The sequence below is a fragment of the Mustelus asterias genome, chromosome 9 (genome assembly GCF_964213995.1).
Source record: "Mustelus asterias chromosome 9, sMusAst1.hap1.1, whole genome shotgun sequence".
NCBI classification, from domain to species: Eukaryota; Metazoa; Chordata; class Chondrichthyes; order Carcharhiniformes; family Triakidae; genus Mustelus; species Mustelus asterias.
In genome coordinates, this window is record NC_135809.1 from 90,861,418 (window position 1) to 90,886,568 (window position 25,151).

Here is a 25,151-nt window from a genome sequence, read left to right on the forward strand (position 1 = left end):
AGGCCAGGTCATTGTCTTTAAGATAGAGATAGATAAGTTCTTGATTAATAAGGGGATCAGGGGTTATGGGGAAAAGGCAGGAGAATGGGGATGTGAAAAATATCAGCCATGACTGAATGGCGGAGCAGACTCAATGGGCCGAGTGGCCTAATTCTGCTCCTATGTCTTATGGTGTTGACACCAAATTTATCTTAGCAATTTTCTGAAATGGAAAAATGTCACACTTATGCAGTAGGATCTTCTGAAGTTGGGAATGAAGCTCATCCACGGGAAGTGTAGAGAGATCCTTAGGTCTAATTTCTGCTGTAACTGGTGAGTTTACTTGTATTGACATATCCCATGTTACTGGTTGCATTAAGATGGTCTACAAGTATAGATTATACCATGTGTACACAATGTAATCTTCTATTTCTATACTGAAAGCACTATTGTTGTGGTACAGTTCAAGGTCATCAGTTACCTCTATCTCCTTAATAAGTGTCTGCTTTTCACAAGTGACTGTAAACGGGCTATTTAGTTGTGGATGTCATCATTGCTATGACAATCCTGTTCTTACCAGATATTCAAATATATATTTTTAGCAGGGGTGATGAAAAACCCATGCAGAGGAGCACTGTTAACTAAATTTTGGCAACCTAACCCAGGGATGCTAGGCCAATTGTAGCAACTCAACTGTTGCCCTAGCTAAGCTAAGTTCAGCTAACTCATAAATCATCCAGGAAGAATACTCGAACCTTCTGGTTGCTAAACGGTTCTTTTATCCAATGCACCATCATGAAATGTTATGTCACAAAGTTGCTGTCATTTTTCTGCCATTGGAAGCTAATTAATCACTCAAATTATCTGGGGATTTGTGAAAATATCTCACTGAGAGGTCTCAGGGAGCTAAAGTATTTTTATAAATATGTTATCACTGGTTAAAACAAAAAGCAACCATTTATTGAAAAGTAAACCCTCTGTGCACAATGTCATGTCCATCAGCTCAGGTTAACAGGCTAGTGCTGACAGGGCATGCTTCTAGCTCAACACCACATCATATCTTCAGGAGGCGGCACACAGATGGAAGGTATAGGCGGCAGCAACAGTTTCCAGCCCCAAAACCATGAAATGCCCTCAGGATCAAATAGATGGAAGGTGCAGGATGAAGCTGCTCCTCAAATGTCTTTCTCAAGAGGCTAGAGACAGCAGAGTCCTGTTAGTAACTTCACTCAGCCCTGGAATTTCTCACAACTGCTAACCTACTTCACAAGAGACAGCAAAATATATTGCTTCAAGATCTTAATTCATCCACATTCCTTTGATGCTCAGAAACTGCACTGAAATGACTGAAGAGGTTAAAATTCTATTCAAATGCAGTTGTGTGTTGATATTGGCACCCCTGTAATTGACAAGGCTAAAATTGCCAAGAAATGTCTGTCAGAGATAGTTATACTTAGACAGTTAAGGGTTCTCTTGGCCCTTGGCCATCTGCTTCCCACACAGCATAGTTTCCCTCTCAGTGGTGGCAACAATTCCCAGTCAGGATCTGAGATTGGGGAACTCCAGCAATAATTGTTCCGCAATGTCCGGTTGTACTTCTGATAAGATGGCGTGTAACCTTTCTACCTGGAAGACATTAAATGTATCGGTCAGCAGAGAGGATAGAGAACTGGATGAAATGCGTACAATCCTTAACGATGCTTCCTATCAAAGTGACTAATTTCATACTTCCCCATATTATAACGCCACCTTGCTGCTCAATCACTTAACCAGCCTAAATCTTTTTCAGCCTATCTACATCATCCTCACAGCTTCTTATCCCACTTAGCGTGGTAGCTTCAGCAAAATTAGATGGTACACTGAAGTGCTTTCATCTAAGTCATTGATATAGATAATACGGCATAGAAATATATTGGTTCCAACAAGCTCCATTCCTGCCTTCTGCTATGATTGCAACAAGAAACCAGTGGGGGGAGGGGATGTGGGTGGAATGACAATCTTCCTGCTAAAGTACAAACAAGTTGGCACTGTTGACAATATTATGGTTGGCGTGTGTACTACCATTGCATTTTGGAAACTAGAAAATATTGGAAATACACTGTAGGTTGTGAGCAAGTTAAAGAGAGAGAGAGATTCACATTTCAAATATAAACCTTCATCCAAATTGAATGTTGAAAAAAAACATTTTGTGGCTTGTTGGGAAAGGGGTTACAATAGTACTATTTGTCCAGCTTTCTCTCCCAGTTTTCTGATCGTCCTAATAATTAAAGTCTTCTGCTTTACAGAAGCTGTCATGTATTTCCGGCATGCTCTATTTTCATTTCCAAATGCCAACTTGCAAAGTCTCCTCTAATTGATGCCGGGAGATCCTCTGTGAAAAGTTGCTTCTAAATTCAGAATTCTAAATGCTGTCTTCTATCGAACCCCTCCCCCAAACTCCCCTCTCCTCACTTACACCTTACTTTGAGCCTCTGGGCTGTTTCCTGGTCATTGGCTCATGTTGGAATAAGAGCTGAGCTGGGACGAACCTGTGCTGCCCTGACCCCTGGGCTCAGACCCTACACCCAGACCTGCTGCTGCACTCCAACTGCTCTTATTTCAAATTGAAATGATCTGGCCGATTACCCACAACTAATCATTAAAGCGCCTCCATTAATGCAAGTTGCAATTGACTGGATGGAGGTGTGTGAGATTGTTGTGTCTCCGAATCAGAGGCTTTGGCAAAGCAAGGCCTCACCGCTCCTCCCAACCATAAGTTTGTAATGTGTTAACCAAGTTTGCAGTGTGTCATTTTTTAAATGTTTGAAGCGCAATATATTTCAAACATTCCTCGAGAAGAAAAAACTAAAAGGGCAGAATTCCACAATCCAAAACTTGGAATTCTGCCAAATGGCAAAAATCCCTCATTCCTGAAGAGAACAGTCATTTGAAAATACTCACCGCAGTGTGGTTCAGAGGGAGGAGGTACTGAAAGGCACAGGTACACATTGCCTGGCTCAAGTACCCTTCTTTAAAACTTTTTGACACAATCTCCTACAAGCACAACAGAGAGAATCACAATTAAAGAGTGCAATGAGATTGTGCCTGACCAAAATCTCAGCAGTTACATGAACTGAGTAGAGCTGTCAATCACATTGTTGCTATTGGTTGGTGTATGAGCAGCGGATTCAACATGCAAAAATTGTCAAGAGATTTTCTAGCACAAGTTTTCACTTACTGAACCCGACATCCACATCTTCCCTTTCCCATTCTCACATACAAACTCCACTCCCACAGCCTCCATTAATTTACTTCATTTCCAGTGGAGCTGTCACTCAACTCCCCCCTTTTTTTTTCTTTCCTTCCCCCCGATTGTCACTGTCTCCTCCAGCATGCTATATTTCAGAAATGATGTGGAGATGCCGGCGTTGGACTGGGGTAAACACAGTAAGAAGTTTAACAACACCAGGTTAAAGTCCAACAGGTTTATTTGGTAGCAAAAGCCACACAAGCTTTCGGAGCTCCAAGCCCCTTCTTCAGGTGAGTGGGAATTCTGTTCACAAACAGAGCATATAAAGACACAAACTCAATTTACATGAATAATGGTTGGAATGCGAATACTTACAACTAATCAAGTCTTTAAGAAACAAAACAACGTGAGTGGAGAGAGCATCAAGACAGGCTAAAAAGATGTGTATTGTCTCCAGACAAGACAGCCAGTGAAACTCTGTGGGGGTTACAAATAGTGTGACATGAACCCAATATCCCGGTTGAGGCCGTCCTCGTGTGTGCGGAACTTGGCTATCAGTTTCTGCTCAGCGACTCTGCGCCGTCGTGTGTCGCGAAGGCCGCCTTGGAGAACGCTTACCCGAATATCAGAGGCCGAATGCCCGTGAGCGGTCACGGGCATTCGGCCTCTGGTATTCGGGTAAGCGTTCTCCAAGGCGGCCTTCGCGACACACGATGGCGCAGAGTCGCTGAGCAGAAACTGATAGCCAAGTTCCGCACACACAAGGACGGCCTCAACCGGGATATTGGGTTCATGTCACACTATTTGTAACCCCCACAGAGTTTCACTGGCTGTCTTGTCTGGAGACAATACACATCTTTTTAGCCTGTCTTGATGCTCTCTCCACTCACGTTGTTTTGTTTCTTAAAGACTTGATTAGTTGTAAGTATTCGCATTCCAACCATTATTCATGTAAATTGAGTTTGTGTCTTTATATGCTCTGTTTGTGAACAGAATTCCCACTCACCTGAAGGAGGGGCTTGGAGCTCCGAAAGCTTGTGTGGCTTTTGCTACCAAATAAACCTGCTGGACTTTAACCTGGTGTTGTTAAACTTCTTACTATATTTCAGAAAGCCAGTTAGTGAAGAATAGAACTGCAGCCAATCTTTTTACATTTTTATAAGTTTTTGATTGACAGATTACAAGGATATGTCTTCTAATCCCCAACAACCAGAATTTCTATTTATAGAGGCACAAACGAATACCCAGTTAATGCCAATCATCTGCATACAATTAAAACAATTAGTAAATGATTAATGCACCAGTTAATCATCTGATATTCCCCAGTTAACAACCATACCTTCGAGATGTCCCTGAAGATTTCAGAGAGAAATTCACAGCAGATATCCAGGAGAATTTTCAGGTGTAAGTCTCCTTCCTGCCGTTTCCCCTTCTGGGCACCAGATGTTGGGGATGGGACTGACCATTTGTCTGCACTGGGTCTTCTCATTCCCGCCGATGGTTTCTTCTGACTTTCCTCTGCATAGAACAAAACTCGCAGCAGTGTACTGAGCAAAGGAAGATCTGCACCAAACATAGAACATAGAGCTGAAGAACACTACAATGAAACCAACCAAACCTAGCAAAGCAGACACTTCAGAAAGTGGAGCCACAAACAACCATACACTTCAGATATGAATCAAACTTGGATAAATGGTACAATTGTTAAGCAGGAGATCAAATGGAGAGGATTAATAGCAAATAGCCACAATTGCTACTCAGTCCTTTCTGTGGACTTGCTTCAGCCAGTTTGAGCTCAATGGAGAATGAACTACGTCAACAATTAATCAAAATAAAATGAGCAGAGTCAAAGCAGCCATAAGGAGAGGTTACCAAAAGCTTGGTCAAAGAGGTGGGTTCAAAAGAAGCTCTTAAAATACAAATTTATAAAATCATATAGCACAGTGTGGTTGTGCTATTCTTCAAAAGAGCTATTCAATTAGTTCCACTCTCCTGCTCTTTCCCAATCTTTCATAATTTTAACACCTCTGTTAAATTTCCTCTTAACCTTCTCTGTTCTAAGGAGAGTAACCCAGGTCCTTATCGTTGGTATCGTTCTAGTAAATCGCCTCTGTATAATAATATAATGAAGCTTTCTAGAGATAAGTTGCTCCTTCACATTGAGGTTCAAAGCGCAGAGGTTTGAGTGCTTATCAATTACAAAATCAACATAAGTACAGGTGATTGTAAGAGGTTAGTAGTAGAGTATAGCTACAGAGAAGTGAATACCAGTCAACTCAACTCCATGGAATTAGGTAATAATATTCTTTTCTTACAACTACTTTTCAATATTGGAATTATCTTAATTTGTACTCGGTTTGATTACCTCCATAAAGAATCTCATCACCACCCACAAGATGTCAGCTGGATTTATTATATTCTGTTCTCCCACCAACTTCCCCAGTATATGCTGAACTCACTCACTTTGCTCAATCTTGATGTAATTCTCTTCCATGTTTGAAGCAAACATCGCTGAAAGGACAGCCAGTGTGGAGGACAGCACACTTGCCTGCTCCTCTACAATGATCGCTGGGTCATCGTCTTGGCAAAGATCAGTGCAAACAATGTCATACAGAAGAGTCCAGGTTGCCTCTCCCTTGTCTGGAGTTTTCACTAAGGAGATTCATTAGGAAACAGTTAGCAAACAAAACTTTGTCTGATGCACAGATAAAAGGCAAGGAAAGGCTACTTTTTGAACAAAGTACCCCTCCGTTATATAGTGAAAACCACACCGACAAATATCCCAGTTTTGGCATTCTCTTCAAACAAAAAAACACAAATTTTCTGCCTTCCATCAAAATCAAGTTTGGCTTCTCCATTTTGCTGGCAATGGGAATTATGATGTGGAGATGCCGGCGTTGGACTGGGGTAAACACAGTAAGAAGTCTCACAACACCAGATTAAAGTCCAACAGGTTTATTTGGTAGCAAAAGCCACTAGCTTTCGGAACGCTGCTCCTTTGTCAGGTAAGATGAAGGAGCAGCGCTCCGAAAGCTAGTGGCTTTTGCTACCAAATAAACCTGTTGGACTTTAACCTGGTGTTGTGAGACTTCTTACGATGGAAATTATCCCAGTGTTGTTTCATTAACTACATAGGGGAAGACAGACTTTAGACTAACCCAGGAGCTTATCCAGAGCCTCCATTTACCAAGAATAAAACATGTTTCATACTGCTCTCATTTTGAACTATTTCATAAGGTGTTCCCTTCCCATTCGTATTATGACCCACTACTCCCATTAATCCTGCAAAGCAGCAATTGGGACTAAAGAAGTCCAATTTTTGCACATAATGTTGGTATTATAGATTTCAACGGGCAAATTCTAATGGGGCTTTTGAAGCTCCAAAATGAAAAATAACTGGATCCCAGGCTTTCTGCAATTGTAATCGGTCATTGTGAACCCATACTGCAGTTAACCAGAAGCACAACTGACAAAAGTATTGAAAACCTTTAAAAACGAGCTTTCCACTGAAGCAGGATAGGTCAAATCATTCAATTACACTTATAAAGGCAACAAATGGTCAACAGAAATGACCAGTCACCAGTGGTTGCCACAAGAGCCTAAATGCAGCCAAAGTAATTCTGAAAGAAAACTTTTAATGAGTCAATTCATTCATTTTCTGCATTTTTATTTTAAATTGGTGAGTTTTCCTCAGTTTACATGGTCACAAAGTTCTGATGTGTTGAATGAATTTCAGCTCAATGAAACATATTTGTGTATTCAAATCATGACACAAGAATTAGGAACAAAAAGTGTGCATGCTATTTTAATATTGAAGAGTATTTTGAACAAAGAGTGAATTTCACTGTTAGTAAATGTTAACAACACAGGATTGAATGTGTTAGAACTGTAGATAAGGATGTGGAGAATAAGAAAATTACCTATTGCCTGGATTCCTTCATTTGCCGTAGTGAGCAACTGCAGTATATGCATGTAAACCTCTAAGCCCTCAATATTGTCTGACCTAAACAACAGCAAAAAAGCAATGAGACCAAAATACACCAAGCAGCATCCTATGCATACAACAGAAACTGGAAAGTAATTGGACAGGTTAGGTCCCAGGAACACTTGGAAGTTTAGTGCCTAAAGCATATGTCTGCACTTCTTCCATCCCAATTTTACACGCATGCAACAATGCATCTCATACTTCCTCCAATCTGGGGACACCACCACTTCCCCTCCAAGTCACTAACAACCTAACTTGGAATTACTTAGGTGTTCCTTCATCTTTGTTGGATCCAAAACCTGGAACTCTGTCTCTAACAGCATCGTGGGTGAACCTACACCACATGGACTGCAGTTATTCAAGGCGGCAGCTCACCATCACCTTCTCAAGGACAATTAAGGATGAGCTTTGAATGCTGTCTCTGCCAATGACACTCACATTTCAAGAGCGAACACACAAGAACTTCAGTTACTGATGATTTAACACCTCAGAACCATCCAAACAGCACTGGCCAAAGCCAGTGGCATTTCATTCAGCGTCAGCTCTTGGCTTTGTATTAGTTTCTGTGTCCATCAAGGTTTTAGTGCTGGAAAATGAATGCATTCCATCTGAGCCACCCATCATTAGCATCAAGGACTCCAAGGTCAGGTATGGTGCAGGTTTAACATAGCATAAAATTCCCTACTTCACCAAGATGACATTTTACCATTTTCTAAACCAACCACCATGTGGTCTCTAGATGACATTGTCGATTCAGTACTGTATCAGGCATAGTTTGTGCCATGCTTTACTAAAGGCCAAACAGTCAACAGATAGGAGACTTTCACACTACCAAACCAAGCTGCATGAGGTCAATTCAGGGGTGAAATGGCATTGTTGAACCAACCCTGGAGAGAGATCTGTTTTTTTATAAATTCTAGTTGCCATGCATTCTATATTAACCAAGCTTTGTGCATATTTCAACTTCCATCTGATTTTATAAATACATTCAATTGGTTGTTTCAGCCTGGGCTGGAGTGTAATATTTTCAGTTATTGGAGTAGTTTGGAAACATTATAGGCATCCTACGATGAATTGCAATTTAGCTGCAATAACAGTCTCCAGGTCATGACAGAAAAGTGAAACAGCACATATTTCTGATAGTTAAGTGACAAGACTGCCTAAGGAACTGCTGCCAATCCACGATCGTAATAGTACTTCATAATGCTTTTTACATTGTTCAAGTGGACCTAGTGTGAAAATTCATACATGAGATCCAAGTGATAACAGTCTCCACTCTGTAAATTCAAACCCCAGGTCTCTCCACCACCAGGATCGGGAGAATATGAAAAAGGGAGGAAAAGTTAAAATATGGAGAAAAATACCACTGGGTTTACATTCACTATATCAACTACTCTGGCACCCTAGATACTGGGTCCACATCCCTTTTCCCAAACTTACCTGAGTTGTCTGGCTGCTTCCAATAAGCAAGGGACCACTGCAGTCTCAGCTGTTTTCTCCTGTTCTGTAGTTGATGCATCAGGCAACTCCTTCGAGTCACTGACCCAGCTTAGCATTAGCTCCTTGTCTAAGTCAAAGAGCTTATCGACCATCTCTCCGATCTTGCCCAACAAGTCAGCTTAATCAGAGAAAAAAATAAATTACCACCAACCTCAAAAAGCAATGATGTCCAGATTGATTCTTTGCAACTGCCCAGGCTTAATCAGCAAATGCTGCAGGTAAGATTGCAGCACTCAGATCTGGGTAGCATACACTGAAACCAATATACCGATAACACCACCACCCAGAAATTTATATAGTGCCTTTCATGACCTCAGGCCATCCCAAAGTGCTTTACAAGCAATTAAGTATTTTTGAAGTGTAATCGCTGTTGTAATGTTAGAAACACAGCAGTCAATCTGCACACATTAAAGATAATGACAAGCCTGTTTTTTTGGGCGTAGGTTGAGGGATAAATATTGGTCAGGATACTGGGGAGGACTCTCCTACTCATTTTCAAAAATAGTGATGTAGAATTTTTATCATCTGGCCTTGATTAGAAACTTAGAAAACAGGTGGAGAATTAAGCTGTTCAGCCTTCGAGCCTGCTCTGCCATTCAATAGGATCATGGCTAATCATCCAATTCAGTAACCTGTTCCCACTTCTCTCCCCTCCTCCTGATCCCATATCCTTTGATCCCTTTAGGCCCAAGAACTATATCTAATTCCTTCTTAAAACATACAATGTTTTGTCCTCAACTACTTTCTGTGGTAGTGAATTCCACAGGTTCACTACACTCTGGGTGAAGAAATTACTCAGTTCTAAATGGTTTACCCCATATCTTTATCCTGGTTCTGGACTCCTCCACCATCAGGAACATCCTACCTGCATCTACCCTGTCCAATCCTGTTAGAATTTTATAGATTTCTATGAGACCCCCTCTCATTCTTCTGAACTCCGGTGAACATAACCCTAACCGACACAATCTCTCCTCTTACATCAGTCCCACTATCCCAAGAATCAGTCTAGGTAAACCTTCGCTACACTCCCTCCATGGCAAGAACATCCTTCCTCAGATAGAGACACCAAAACTGCACACAATATTCCAGGTGCGGTCTCACCAAGGCCCTGTATAATTTCAGCAAGATATCCCTGCTCCTGTACTTGAATCCCCTCGCTATGAAGACCAACATACCATTTGCCTTCTTTACCGCACGCTGTACCTGCATGTTTACTTTCAGCGATTGGTGTACAAGGACACCCAAGTCTCATTGCACATTCCCCTCTCTTATTGAGAAAATAATCTGCCTTCCTGTTTTTGATACCAACAGTTAACCTTACATTTTTCCACATTATACTGCATCTGCCATGCATTTGCACACTCACTCAACTTGTCCAAATCACACTGAGGCCTCTCTGCATCCTCTTCACAGCTCACCCTCCCTGGCTTTGTGTCGTCTGCAAATTTGGAGATATTATATTTAGTTCCCTCATCTAAATTAATATACATTGCGAATAGCTGGGGTCCTGGCACTGAACCCTGCAGTACCCCATCAGTCACTGTCTGCCATCTGTAAAAAGACCCATTTGTTCCGACTATTAAAAACAGCACCTCCAACAGTGGGGAACTCCCTTAGCTACTGCACTGACGTTTCAGCCTAGATTTTGTGCTGAGGTCCCTGGCTTGAACTCATAATCCTCTGACTCAACAGCTAGACTGGTACCACTGAGCCATGACTGAGTAGCTCCCAAAGGTCACTCCAACACTGCAGGCTTGTCAACAGAAGAATGTAAGAGTCCACACACCATTTCAATTTCACATGCATCCACACATGCAGCTCTAACCTCACACCCAACCACAACACAATAATAATAATTCATGTGCCCCCTCCTATGGCAGGCATAACATTTAGCTTCCCTGAATTTACATCTCTCCTGGGGGTGATCTCTCCCACAATGGTAGCATTCTTCATAGCTCCAGGTCTGTGAACCAATTCTCCTATAGCAATGCACTCTTTTGCTCCGAGCCTCTTTGCTCATTACTTTGTGCACCCTCCTCCCTGGCGTCTCCCTGCCAAACTTGGTGGACCTTGCCTGCTTGCACGCTCTGCAGCTCCATCGTCCCCTTTCCAGTGTTTTCTATGCCCTGGGTGACTCCTAATGCATTCTTCAAATTAATCTCTGCCTCTGCTGGTAATTTATTTTGTGTAGTCATGTCATTAACACCACAGTCTATCCAGTCCCTCAACATATCATTGAGTGCAGACCCAAACATGGAGAATTCAGCTGGGGCTCATCATCGAATTAAATTTGTATCGCTCATTATCCTCGGGGGCTTCAATTGATAATGTTCCTTGACTAATTCCATGAGCTCCTCTAAAGTTTTGGAGTCGGGGGCATCTGAAGAAGTCAGACTCCTTATTAGACTCTAGGTTGAAGCCCCACAGGCTGTTGGTAGGATTACCCACTGCTTCTCTTGCCCCCACCAATTTAATTGACTTAAAAAAATAATGCAGGCGTTTGACATATTGCACCCACTACACCGTGTTGGGCTCCAAAGAGTCCAGTTTCCCAAAAAGTGGAATTTTGACACTTTAAGGCTGCTGAACAAGTTCACTTCAAGGCGGCTTCCTCATGAGGCTTGCTCTTCTGATTTCTGCAGCAGCATGAAGGCACTATGATTGGTCCTCGCTGCCAATTGTAGTATCTTCTCAAGACAAGTGACCATCAAGTAGATTAACGAATGAACAGTTTATTAAGGTAAGCAAATATGAACAGAGTAAATAATAAGACTACCCGTACTCCAGGTCTCCAGACTCCTAACTGCCAGGAAACCCACGCTCCCTCCACCCCCTCCGTTAGGATTCTTGCGCTTTGGCCCAATTGGCTGAATGGATCACATGACCCTCCAAGAGCTTGCCCTTAAAAGGGGCATGCTACTACACTTACCATTTGTGGAGCTCTGCATTATGAAGCATACGTTCTCCCGAACAGAGCGGTGCTTGTAGATTTGGTCAACCCAGATGTTGGACACATCTGGCTGAGAAAGACAGCTCAGTATTAACCTGTCAAACAGAGACATTAACCATTATAATTCCCACTTTGGTATCAGTGTATCCTAATATTGTGACTATCAACCCAGTGGCCTCAACTCATCACCTCCAGTGGCAGACCTGTAGATACCTGTGCTTACAGTTCAAAATACTCCCTCCACATACAATCCCAGTATAGAAGGATGATATTGAATTCTACTGTTAGTTGCTGCTCATAGTTCAAGTAGGCACATAACAGGAGCTTTTATATTTTACTGAAATCATACTAGTCAGCCCATACTTATAAATAATATCAATTATTTACAAGGAAGGAATCATGTCCATAATCGATCAAACCTACTGTGATAATTGGCAACCATCTCCATGACCAGTAAATGTATTGCCAATCAGGATCAGAAATTGCATCCAATATATTACAACAATTGGTTCATATCAGATTCACAAAGCACAACACAAATATGCAAAAGACGAGACAGAAATTCCAACAGTAACAGAAAATAAACAAATCAGTCAATATCTGGAAGAAAAAGATAGTTTAACACTTCCATTTATGCCTCATCCAAAACATTAACCACACTTGGATACACTAACTGATTTGCTGCACATTTCTGGTTTTATTTCAAATTTCCCCCCACTTCCACGATCTTAAAACAGGAACAAATGCAGCGATCACGGGGGTAACATTAAATTCTCATACAAGTCACCCGCCATCTTGACTTGGATCCACATTGTTTGGTCAAAATCTTAGAATTCCCTACCGAACAAAATCATGGGAGTACTTTCATTATAAGGATTGTAGCAATTTCGAGAGAAGGCCTATTACTGCCATAATAAAATTCCTTGGTTTTAGGTTTTCCTCACGTGTATAGCTAACTCATGAAGTGATTTGGCTAGAAAGTAATGAAGTAACATGTGATCTTCACAATCCCAGTGCACAGAACAATACACGGTGCAGCGGCTATACAAAGAACCTACCTGCTGGTCTCCAAAAGAGTAGGTGGGTCAGTGTCTCCGAGTAGCAACAACAACACCTCACTGTGGAACAGGAAAGAAATAAGACAGTCAGCAATACAGACTAATTAGTGCCAGCTAAGACCTCCCTCAATCCAAGCATAACATCTTCTCCCTAATTTTCTTCCCTCTTCTTTTGAAGGCACCATCTCACATCCCTAGGACAATTATAACAGTCATAGCCTTTCAAAATAACCAAACAGAAACAATTAAGAAACAGGAACTAAATCCCAAATTCCTTCTCCCACAGCTTCTAGGTTCAATTAATTGTACTGCCTACTTCCTTGTTCAACATCTTAATACTCTATAGCTACAAATAGCAACTTATAGCTGAAAAAGATCTACAAATAAAACTAGGATTTATGATGAATGTTGGTATACAGCATGATTCTTAAATACCGATCATTTGTTGAGTGGATATTTAGAAGATAAACTTTGGAGCTCATTTTCAGACAGCAAGTCTGCAGTGAAAATAAAATAAACTCTTAAAAGATGCAGCGCCTGCTATCACACCTCCTGCCAGTTCCAGAAACTTTCATTTCATTTATTTTAAAATCATTCATGGGATGTGGGCATCGCTGGCTAGGCCAGCATTTATTGCCCATTCCTAATTGCCTTTGTAAAGGCGGTGGGGAGCTACCTTTTTAAACTGCTGCAGTCCATGTGGTGTAGGTACACCCACAGTGCTGTTAGGGAGGGAATTGCAGGATTTTGATCCAGCGACAGTGAAAGAACAGTAATATATTTCCAAGTCAGAATGGTGAGTGTCTTGGAGGGAAACATCCAGGTGGTGGTGTTCGCATGCATCTGCTGCTCTTGTCCTTTTAGATGGCAGTGGTCATGGGTTTGGAAGGTGCTGTCCAAGGTTCCTGCAGTGCATTTTATAGATGTTACACACTGCTGCAATGGTACATTGTGGTGGAGGGAGTAAACGTTTGTGGATGAGGTGCCAAGGAAACAGGCTGCTTGGTCCTGAATGGTGTTGAGCTTCTTGAGTGTTATTGGAGCTGCACTAATCCAGGCAAGTGGAGAGTATTCTATCATACTCCTGTCTTATGCCTTGTAGATGGTAGACAGGCTTTGGGGACTCAGGAGGTGACTTATTCACAACAGAATTCCTAGCCTCTAACATGTTCTTGTACACAGTAATTATATGGCTAGTCCAGTTCAGTTTCTGGTCAATGGTAACTCTCAAGATGTTGTTCATCATAGCATAAACACACTCCATCACATATGATAGTCTAGATGATTAATGTACACCAACTGAAATATTTTTAGTAGGTGTTGAAAGGCAAAATAGATGTCAGAATTATCTGACCAGATCCGCAGCTGGAGCAAAATTGCAAAACTGTCTCACGGATTTAGGTTGTGTACACCAATTTGAGTATCTCAAAAGTTCCCAACATCTATATGACCAATAGCCTACAGTGAAACAACTAACTATGTTTATTATTGGGAGCTTTCACAGATCTGATCACTTTTGGGGATTTTGAATTCTATTTTGGCAAAGTTTGCATTATTCAAGGATAGTATCAACTAATCGCATGTCAGGTACAGCACTGTCAGATGCAGAATAAAGATCACTTCACATTGGTTCATCAGACACATGAAATAGATCCAGGGCAGTACCTTCTACTCTACTCTTCAGTTAAAAATAGCAGGGTTTATTGCTTAACTGACTTTATCTAGAAAGGACTTTTTGGTGATAAACTGTACAAAGAAAGCTGCTGCTTGGAGCTCATAAATTATTGAAAATGTCAATTCTAAAATTTAACAAGCTCTTTTTAATTTTTGGAGGTTACAGAGGGGTTGCTTCATTGAAGTGAGATCAAGCATCTGGTGCATCACCAATGACTGAAATCTCAACTATGATTTGGGTGATACAATGCCAGGGACCTGGATGGGATGTTCTTTCGAAGAATTGGGGTAGATTTGATGGGCCAGATGGCCTCCTTCTGCATTATAGGGATTCTATGATTCATGCTATCATACATTGTTTCATAGGTAGGAGAGCAGAGGAGATCAGAGTTTACACAAGAAGCGGAGAATTCTAAGCTGTGGGCTTATCTTTAATTCGTTTTTATCCAGTTTTCCCAAATATCCATTGCACTAGCAAGGCTCACTAAGAATGGGGATTAATGTTTTAACTGATGTTTGATGCAAGAATACACAGCATGGCATGTGTTCCAGTACTCACACGAGGTTATCGTTGTTAGTGATTGACTGGCAGGTCTCCTTGTAACAAGCCATGTTCCCCAGGATACCAATGCAAATCTCCTAACCTCGAAAAACAGGAGACTTTATCAGAAATTCCACAACATTTTTGCAGAAGAACACAGAATGAGAAATGACTATTTAGCTGATGACTGCTCCTTCCACAGACCATTTCCACATTCTCCCAGTGTGATTTCTACCTCACCGTTTATTTCCCCAAGGGAAAGTTCTGTATAAATGTTTTCCAATCCCCAAAAATAATTTTAAAAATCTCAGGCAATACCCTTACATCTCCAGCACCACAGAAAATGGCATCCTGTGCAAAATGTAATCATAAGCATTAAGCCCATTCCCAGTGAGGTAATTATACTCATAGTTACAGCTCATTTTTAACACAGCACTGTTCCTCCCCCTCTCACCGAGTCTACTCCATAGAAATACTATTGAGAGTGACGTGTGTTTAGTTTAAACACGTCTTTTATTTAACCACTTACACTCATGCACATCTTGGTTTTTAAAACTGGAACATTACAACAACAAAGATAACATTTATATAGCACCTTAAGCATAATAAAACTCCCAAGGCACTTTATAGGAGCATTATAAAAAATATGACATCGAGCCACATAAGGAGATGCAAGGTCAGATGACCAAAAGTTTGGCCAAAGAGGTAGGTTTTAAAGAGCGTCATAAAGGAAGAAAGAAAGTGGTACAGAGGCAGAGAGGTGAAGATCAGTGTGCACAGGGATAACAGGTGAATGGGACTGGAGTTAAGACAAGGACTGCTGGATTTATAGAGGGTAGAATGTGGGAGGACAGCCACAAGTGCAATGAAACAGTTAGGTCAAAAGGTGACAATGGCACGATGAGGGTTTCAGCAGCAGAAGCTGAGGCAAAGGCCAAATTGGGCGACATTACAGAAATAAACACCAAGGTTGTGAATGGTCTTGTTTAGTCCCAGATTGTTGCCAGGGTGAGGGATGGAATCGGTAGCCAGGGAATGGGTTTTGTTGTGGTGACCAAATACAATGGTTTCAGTCCTCCCAATATTCAATGGTAGAGAATCTCTGCTCTACCTGTACTGAACGTCAGATAAGCAGTCAGATAATTTAGCAACAGTGGAGGAGTCAAGAGAGGTAACGTTGAGGGTGAGCTAAATGTCACACGTGTATGTGAAAACTAATGCTGTACTTTTGTATGATGTCACAGAGGGCAGCATAGAAATGAGAAATAGAAGAGGGTCCAGGATAGATCCTTGACGGACACCATAGCTAAAGCGGGAGGAGGAAGACAAGCAGGTGATACTGTGGATATTATACAGATCAGAATGGAACCAGGCTAGTACAGCCCCACCCAACTGGGCGACAGGTCAAGAAGGATGAGATGGGGTAATTTATCTTTGCTACAGTTACACAGGATGTCATTTGTGACTTTGATAAGAATCCTTTTAGTGCTGTGGCATAGGCAGAAATCTGATCAGAGGGATTGAGGGTTTCAAAAATGGAGTTCTGGGAAAGATGGGCATGGATTTAGGAAGCAACAACACAATAAAGGACTTTTAAAAACATAGAAAATAGATACAGGCGTAGGCCATTTGACCCTTCAAACCTGCACCACCATTCAATATGATCATGGCTGATCATGCACTTTAAGTATCCCACTCTCACTTTCTCTCCATACCCCTCGATCCCATTAGCCACAAGGGCTACGTCCAGCTCCCTCTTGAACATATTTAACAAACTGGCCCCAACAGCTTTCTGTGGTAGAGAATTCCACAGGTTCATGACTCTCTGAGCGAAGAAGTTCTTCCTCATCTCAGTCCTGAATGGCTTACCCCATATTCTTAAGACTGTGACCCCTAGTTCCGGACTTCCCCAACATTGGAAACATTTTGATCTGGAACACTGACTAATTGCTAGTTGGGCACCAACCAATTGTCTGGTCATAGAATAGCGAGAGGGGAACCAAAAAACTTATTAAAGACCCAAAGCTTGCTATGCCCAATAGCCAGAAGATATAACCACTGGATACTCATATCTGGGAAAGCTTCCTTACAAACTAGACATGATTGGCATGGGTGGTATTCTAAAATTAGATATCCAAGCTGGAAAAATTTGATTGCCAGGTCGCACACTCTGCCAACAACAAGTAGTATTGAGACTACCATACAGCTGACTGGACAGAAATGCATAACATTGCAAGTAACCCCTCACTTACTGCATGTTTCACCCACCGTTAGTCGGGGACACTTGGATTTACCAATGATCCCTAATAAGATGTCTGTAGCATTGAATTCCTGAAGAAATACAGCAACATCCTGCAACACAAAATACAAAGCTTAGTCAGCAGACAATGGTGACATTCATCCAAGTCAGGGGACAGCGATCATGCACCTCATAGGGAAGTGTGATCAGAAATCCCAGAGGGTCAAGCACAGTGACCATACAGCTCAAAGGGCTAGGCTTGTGCAGCAACAACCACAAAATTGCTGCATCTCACAGGGGCAGAGATACCAATCACTCACATTTGAGAGAACGTGACCTGATAAGCATCAATTCTTTCCAGAATATAAACTGTGAAGCTATGATTGCAAAACAAAATTTCCACATTATTACGCCAGAGCAGAGAGTCTTCTAAGTGAAGAATTCTTCTGGGTTCTCAATGTGCCGTACCACAGCGCAAGAGGTAATATAAGTGACTGGTGAAGTTGCCCATCGCACTTGAACCTTCCCTGGGGGAGTGAAGCCAGAAGAAAATCAGATGAAGCAACTTTCTTATTTACCTCTAAAGTAAATGAACTAATTTTGTTCTCTCATTGCTGGGATGGAGGTTAGATACAGGAAGAAGTGCACGGCGGCACGGTAGCACAGTGGTTAGCACTGCTGCTTCACAGCTCCAGGGACCTGGGTTTGATTCCCAGCTTGGGTCACTGTCTGTGTGGAGTTTGCACATTCTCCTCGTGTCTGCGTGGGTTTCCTCCGGGTGCTCCGGTTTCCTCCCACAGTCCAAAGATGTGCGGGTTAGGCTGATTGGCCATGCTAAAATTGCCCCTTAGTGTCCTGGGATGCGTAGATTAGAGGGATTAGTGGGTAAAATATGTAGGGATGTGGGGGTAGGGCCTGGGTGGGATTGTGGTCGGTGCAGACTCGATGGGCCGAATGGCCTCTTTCTGTACTGTAGGGTTTCTCTGATTTCTATGAAGTCTCACAACACCAGGTTAAAGTCCAACAAGTTTATTGGGTAGCAAAAGCCACTAGCTTTCGGAGCGCTGCTCCTTCGTCAGGTAAGCGGGAGTTCTGTTCACAAACAGGGTATATAAAGACACAAACTCAATTTACAAAATAATGGTTGGAATGTGAGTCTTTACATTAAACACAGGTTAAAGAGATGTGTATCGTCACCAGCCAGGACAGTTAGTGAGATTTTGCAAGCCCAGGCAAGTCGTGGGGGTCACGGATAGTGTGACATGAACCCAAGATCCCGGTTGAGGCCGTCCTCATGTGTGCAGAACTTGGCTATCAGTCTCTGCTCAACGACTCTGCGCTGTCGTGTGTCGTGAAGGCCGCCTTGGAGAACGCTTACCCGAAGATCAGAGGCCGAATGCTCGTGACCGCTGAAGTGTTCCCCAACAGGAAGAGAACACTCTTGCCTGGTGATTGTCGAGCGGTGTTCATTCATCCGTTGTCGAAGCGTCTGCACGGTCTCCCCAATGTACCACGCCTCAGGACATCCTTTTTTGCAGCGTAACAGGTAGACAACGTTGGCCGAGTTGCAAGAGTATGTACTGTGTACCTGGTGGATGGTGTTCTCACGTGAGATGATGTGAGATGATCATCTCACACGAGAACACCATCCACCAGGTACACGGTACATACTCTTGCAACTCGGCCAGCATTGTCTACCTGATACGCTGCAGGAAAGGATGTCCCGAGGCATGGTACATTGGGGAGACCATGCAGACGCTACGACAACGGATGAATGAACACCACTCGACAATCACCATGCAAGAGTGTTCTCTTCCTGTTGGGGAACTTCAGTGGTCATGGGCATTCGGCCTCTGATCTTCAGGTAAGCGTTCTCCAAGATGGACTTCACGACACACGACAGCACAGAGTCGCTGAGCAGAGACTGATAGCCAAGTTCCACACACATGAGAACGGCCTCAACCGGGATCTTGGGTTCATGTCACACTATCTGTAACCCCCACGACTTGCCTGGGCTTGCAAAATCTCACTAACTGTCCTGGCTAGAGACAATACACATCTCTTTAACATGTGTTTAACCCTCTCTCCACTCACATTGTCTGTACCTTTAAGACTTGATTACCTGTAAAGACTCGCATTCCAACCATTATTTTGTAAATTGAGTTTGTGTCTTTATATACCGTTTGTGAACAGAACTCCCGCTTACCTGACGAAGGAGCAGCGGTCCGAAAGCTAGTGGCTTTTGCTACCAAATAAACCTGTTGGACTTTAACCTGGTGTTGTGAGACTTCTTACTGTGTTTACCCCAGTCCAACGCCGGCATCTCCACATCATGGAGGTTAGAGCCAGGGAAAGGAATTTACAGATAAAACAGGAAATTGCACAGGGATTGAGAGGTTGGGACATAATAGGTAGAATAGTGTCACCTACTTCCAAACAGATAACAATCACCATCATAATCAAGGCCTCCACATAGTCCTATGATTACCTCATCCATTGACATATCCCACACTTTACAAATCTCATTCTCCAGATCTTCATCCAGCTCTGTCTCTGCTCTGGAACCAGACTCTTCCGTCTCTTCACCTTCTGGAGAGACAAGCTGAGAAAGTGAAACAGTTAATATATTGTGTGTGGCCCCCCCAGCATTCAGCTCGATATTATGCACGCCTTTCTGTGTTGGATACCCCAGCAAAAGCCCGTAGCTACACTACAAGTTCTATGCTTGGGGACACAAGAGCCGTGATATCTCACAGATATGGTACAACTGCATTTGCAACCTCTCCATGGCCTTGATACGCTTCCTATCAATAGATACTCAATCATGTAGGACATCACTGTCAAAGTAATTCAGTCACACACCCATCCCCTTTTCTCAAAGATTACTCAACAATGAACATCAGCATGAGCTCTAGCTGAGATTCTCCCTCCACCCACAACCCCACACCTCTTTAACTGAGATTAGGTGATTCAGCATAGACCAAGATTTCAACCCACAGCCTTACAATTTACATGGTTGAGTCAGGATCATTCAATTCATTTGTCATGCAGTCTTCAGAGGATCCGAAAGGTCCAACTGTAACTGGTCAAATCTGCATTAATCATTGCATACTGCACACAAGCACAGGATGTAGGTGTTACCTGAATCAGCCTCATGAGTGTGCTGAACAACCAGTGTTTGCTGTAGACTGTGTTTCCTATTGCATCAACTCTGGCTGTCTCTTCATCGCTCTCATCACTTGGTGGTGGGGATGGGTTGCGATCCATCCCAGCATTCAAAATGTCCAGACAATACTACTGTGGGAAGCACAGAAAACGCTGCATTAATCCATCAGGAGAACATAATAGAGAGGAAGAGAAATTGAGTCAGTCTCATAGTCTTCCCAGATATTAAAAAAGCAACCATAGCATGCACACAGATAACCTTTCGGCATGTAGGAAAATTAAGGCTGGAGAACAACTGATGCTGCAGCTTAACCAATTAAAACTACTCTGTTTAACAAAGTAGCTTCCCATTACTTATTTAACCAGAGCCATCCTAGCTGCTGCATCCAAAGTCAAGTGGAAAGAATCCCAGTCCATAATGATATGGCTACCTCTCCAGATTTCAGTACTAAACTGACTGACTATTAAATCATCAACGGTGCCTCTGAAATATTAGACTTGCACGGCTCACGGAGTTACCATAGAAAGCATTCTTTCCGGTTGTATCACAACTTGGTATGGCTCCTGCGCTGCCCAAGACCGCAAGGAACTACAAAATGTCGTGAATGTAGCCCAATCCATCACGCAAACCAGCCTCCCATCCACTGACTCTGTCTACACTTCCCCCTGCCTCGGCAAAGCAACCAACATATTTAAGGACCCCACACATCCCAGACATTCTCTCTTCCACCTTCTTCCGACGGGAAAAAGATACAAAAATCTGAGGTCACGTACCAACTGACTCAAGAACAGCTTCTTCTCTACTGCCATCAGACTTTTGAATGGACCTACCTTGCATTAAGTTGATCTTTCTCTACACCCTAGTTAGGATTGTAACACTACATTCTGCACTCTTTCGTTTCCTTCTCTATGAACAGTATGCTTTGTATAGCGCGCAAGAAACAATACTTTTCACTGTATACTAATATGTGACAATAATAAATCAAATCATAATTGCCACAGAGGGTTGAAGTAACTCCAAAATTTCACTGACAAGTTTATCATCGTGCAGCCAGCTCAAATATGAACATACATGCAAACATATGAATTAGTAACAGGACTGAGCCACTCAGCCATTTGAGCCTGCTCCGCCCATCATTCAGCAAGATCATGGCTGATCTGATTGGACCCTCAACCCCAGAAAATGCTGGAAAAACTCAGCAGGTCCGGTAGTATAGGTGGAGAGAGAAATAGAGTTGACATTTCAAGTCCTTAAGACTCTTCTTCAGTGCTAAAGAGATGGAGAAATGTGATGGATTTTATACTGTTTAAGAGCAGGTAAAGCAAAATAGGTCAAGGATAAATGGGAGCTAGAAGCGATTTGCCAAAGATGTAATGGCACAAGACAATTAAAGACGAAGGATAGCAGGATAAAGGTGATAGCAGAATGTGTTGATAGCATAACAAGGGTCCACACTCTAAAGCAAACCTTAAGAACAAATGGAGGCAGCAGATTACCCCCCCCCCGGAGAAAGGAATTACAAAAGGGAGTCAGGATGGTAGTCATGATGTGGCGATGCCGGCGTTGGACTGGGGTGAACACAGTAAGAGTTTTAACAACACCAGGTTAAAGTCCAACAGGTTTATTTGGTAGCAAATACCATGTCGATATGCGCGATCTTCTTGGAGATCCTCTCCACTTGGAGCCGGCAGTTTGCGGTGTCGATGGTAGTCATGATGGACCAGAGAGTTTGTGGTCTGAAGTTGTTGAATTTAATGTTGAGTCCAGAAGACTGTAAAGTGCCTAATCAGATGATGAGGTGCTATTCCTCCAGTTTCCATTGGAGCATTGCAGCTGGCCAAGGATTGAAATGTGGGCATGAGAACAAGATGGTAAGCTGAAATGGCTAATGACAGGAAGATCAGGGTCAAGCTTGTAGACTGAGCGAAGGTGTTCCACAAAGCAGTCACAAAGTCTGTGTTTTGCCTCCTCAACGTAGAGCAGACCATATCGGGAGCAGTGAGTTCAGTAAACCAAATTGAAGGAGGTGCAAGTGAAACACTGATTCACCTGAAAGGCGCGTTTGGGGGCTTGGACAGTGAGAAAGCAAAATGCAAAGAATCATACAGACTTGAAACGTTAACTGTTTCTCTCTCCAGAAGTTACCAGATCTGCTGAGGTTTCCCAGTATTTTCTGTTTTTATTTTATATATGACAGGGAACTTTTTTTTTCTCAACAACTATGCTACACAGCCTGCTGAGCATTAATTTCAGGATTTCCAGCACCCATAATTTTTTGATTTTGTCTCATAAAATGCATTCCTTACACAAATCAAACACAGAAATTAAGTACAGAACAAAGATAGCAGATAAACAGTTTCTGAATGAAGCCACAGCCGTGGAGATCTCACAGGTTGACACAAAGACACTCAGACTGGCTCAGTGCAGGGCTGGGTTTAACCATGGAGTATCTCCACACAAAGGGTTGGACTCACTCACTCTGCAGCAACTGTTTCTCTCTCCCGGGCTCAGACTGTCTCACACACCAAAGCAAAGGCTAAATTCAAACTGTGACCGACCAATAACGCATAACCCATCGAAACATGACAGGCCCTGGCAACCATTTCACCCTCCCCTCACACTGCCACCCACCGGCCAGGAGTCACCCTCCCCTCACACTGCCACCCACCGGCCAGGAGTCACCCTCCCCTCACACTGCCACCCACCGGCCAGGAGTCACCCTCCCCTCACACCGCCACCCACCGGCCAGGAGTCACCCTCACAGCGCCACCCACCGGCCAGGAGTCACCCTCCCCTCACACTGCCACCCACCGGACAGGAGTCACCCTCCCCTCACACCGCCACCCACCGGACAGGAGTCACCCTCCCCTCACACCGCCACCCACCGGCCAGGAGTCACCCTCCCCTCACACCGCCACCCACCGGCCAGGAGTCACCCTCCCCTCACACCGCCACCCACCGGCCAGGAGTCACCCTCACAGCGCCACCCACCGGCCAGGAGTCACCCTCCCCTCACACTGCCACCCACCGGCCAGGAGTCACCCTCCCCTCACACTGCCACCCACCGGCCAGGAGTCACCCTCACAGCGCCACCCACCGGCCAGGAGTCACACTCCCCTCACACTGCCACCCACCGGCCAGGAGTCACCCTCCCCTCACACCGCCACCCACCGGCTAGGAGTCACACTCCCCTCACACTGCCACCCACCGGCCAGAAGTCACCCTCACAGCGCCACCCACCGGCCAGGAGTCACCCTCCCCTCACACCGCCACCCACCGGCTAGGAGTCACCCTCCCCTCACACTGCCACCCACCGGCCAAGAGTCACCCTCCCCTCACACTGCCACCCACCGGCCAGGAGTCACCCTCACAGCGCCACCCACCGGCCAGGAGTCACCCTCCCCTCACACCGCCACCCACCGGCTAGGAGTCACCCTCCCCTCACACTGCCACCCACCGGCCAAGAGTCACCCTCCCCTCACACTGCCACCCACCGGCCAGGAGTCACCCTCACAGCGCCACCCACCGGCCAGGAGTCACCCTCCCCTCACACCGCCACCCACCGGCTAGGAGTCACACTCCCCTCACACTGCCACCCACCGGCCAGGAGTCACCCTCCCCTCACACCGCCACCCACCGGCCAGGAGTCACCCTCACAGCGCCACCCACCGACCAGGAGTCACCCTCCCCTCACACTGCCACCAACCGGACAGGAGTCACCCTCCCCTCATACCGCCACCCACCGGCCAGGAGTCACCCTCCCCTCACACCGCCACCCACCGGCCAGGAGTCACCCTCCCCTCACAGCGCCACCCACCGGCCAGGAGTCACCCTCCCCTCACAGCGCCACCCACCAGCCACAAGTCAATTCACACCCATCCCTCACTGCCACTTCCGGCTGGGAGTGAATTCACACCATCCACTCAAAGCGCCACCCACCGATCGGGAGTCAATTCACACCTTTCCCACCCTTTTAGCGTTCCCTCCCCTCACACCGCCACCTACCAGCTTGGAGTCAATTCACCTTCCCCTCACAGCGCCACCCACCTGCTGGAAGTCAAGGACCTCCACTGCCACCCACCGGCTGGAACTTAATTCACACCTTCCCCTCCTCTCACATCGCCACCCAGCGGTTGGGAGTTAAACTCAGACCCTCCCCTTGCAGCGCCACTCACCGGCTGGGAGTCAATTCACACATTCCCCACACAGCGTCACCCCGCGACCGATCGGCAATTTACACCCGCCCCTCAGCCACTTCAGTCGCCTCAAGGCTGCTACGATTTCGTTCAAATCACAACAGCAAGAGTCACTGAAAAGCAGCCCAGACCGGCAGCTGGTTCAGTTCTGGATCCTTCAGCAGCAGCTTGCACCATAATTGCTGCCTGACAAATATTGCACACAACATGTGCTTAGCTTGACCAAGGCAACTCTCCCAGTATCACCTATTCTTAAAGATTAACTATTAATCCACACTCAGTGCCGGATTTAGACTTGGTGAGGCCCTAAACTATATAAAGCTTGGAGGCTCCTTGTTAAAAAGTTACACAAAAGGTCTCACAAAGGTGCGTACCAAAACAGGACCTTGGGAGGCCACAAAAATAATTTTAAGATACATGTTAAATGTACTGGTGCTTTCTTTTTCTTTTCTGGTATCCGCTCTTAAATGTTCTCTTCTGAAATTTTGTGAGGCCCCTGCAGATTGTGAGGCCCTAAGCTGTAGCTTGTTTATGCCTAAATCCGGCACTGTCCACACTAACCTGAGCAAGGCCAATATCTCCTTCAGGAGGTTCATTCCATAAAGCTGAATGCAGTACTCCAGACCTAGATTCT

General features: G+C 44.2%; 1 protein-coding gene across 7 annotated transcripts; it reads right to left on the reverse strand.

Annotated features, from left to right (window-relative positions):
* Positions 1-744: 744 nt before the first annotated feature.
* On the reverse strand, positions 745-24,380 carry saal1 (serum amyloid A-like 1). 7 transcript variants are annotated; one of them, XM_078220511.1, is made up of 13 exons: positions 24,327-24,380; positions 20,297-20,449; positions 19,644-19,757; positions 17,185-17,268; positions 14,935-15,014; positions 12,702-12,761; positions 11,623-11,738; positions 8,634-8,811; positions 7,129-7,211; positions 5,672-5,860; positions 4,548-4,771; positions 2,920-3,012; positions 745-1,605 (listed from the first exon to the last, which is right to left on the reverse strand). In XM_078220511.1, the coding sequence occupies exons 2-13, from the start codon at positions 20,420-20,422 to the stop codon at positions 1,519-1,521; spliced, it is 1,434 nt and encodes a 477-aa protein (XP_078076637.1). In that variant the 5' UTR covers positions 20,423-20,449; positions 24,327-24,380; the 3' UTR covers positions 745-1,518. The 7 variants fall into 7 exon arrangements, with proteins under 7 accessions (XP_078076637.1, XP_078076635.1, XP_078076636.1 ...); XM_078220509.1 differs by having other exon boundaries at positions 20,297-20,452; positions 24,327-24,363; XM_078220510.1 differs by lacking the exon at positions 24,327-24,380 and adding an exon at positions 24,176-24,251 and having other exon boundaries at positions 20,297-20,473.
* Between the last annotated feature and the right edge of the window lie 771 nt (positions 24,381-25,151).

What these genes read in the sequence shown, in the direction of transcription:
- saal1 (XM_078220511.1), bottom strand. Translation starts at nt 20,422, where the DNA reads ATGGATCGCAACCCATCCCCACCACCAAGTGATGAGAGCGATGAAGAG. An exon ending in CACTCATGAGGCTGATTCAG is followed by an intron (nt 19,758 to 20,296) that starts GTAACACCTACA and finishes TCACTTTCTCAG; the next exon opens with CTTGTCTCTCCAGAAGGTGA. An exon ending in TGAAGGAATCCAGGCAATAG is followed by an intron (nt 5,861 to 7,128) that starts GTAATTTTCTTA and finishes GAATCTCCTTAG; the next exon opens with TGAAAACTCCAGACAAGGGA.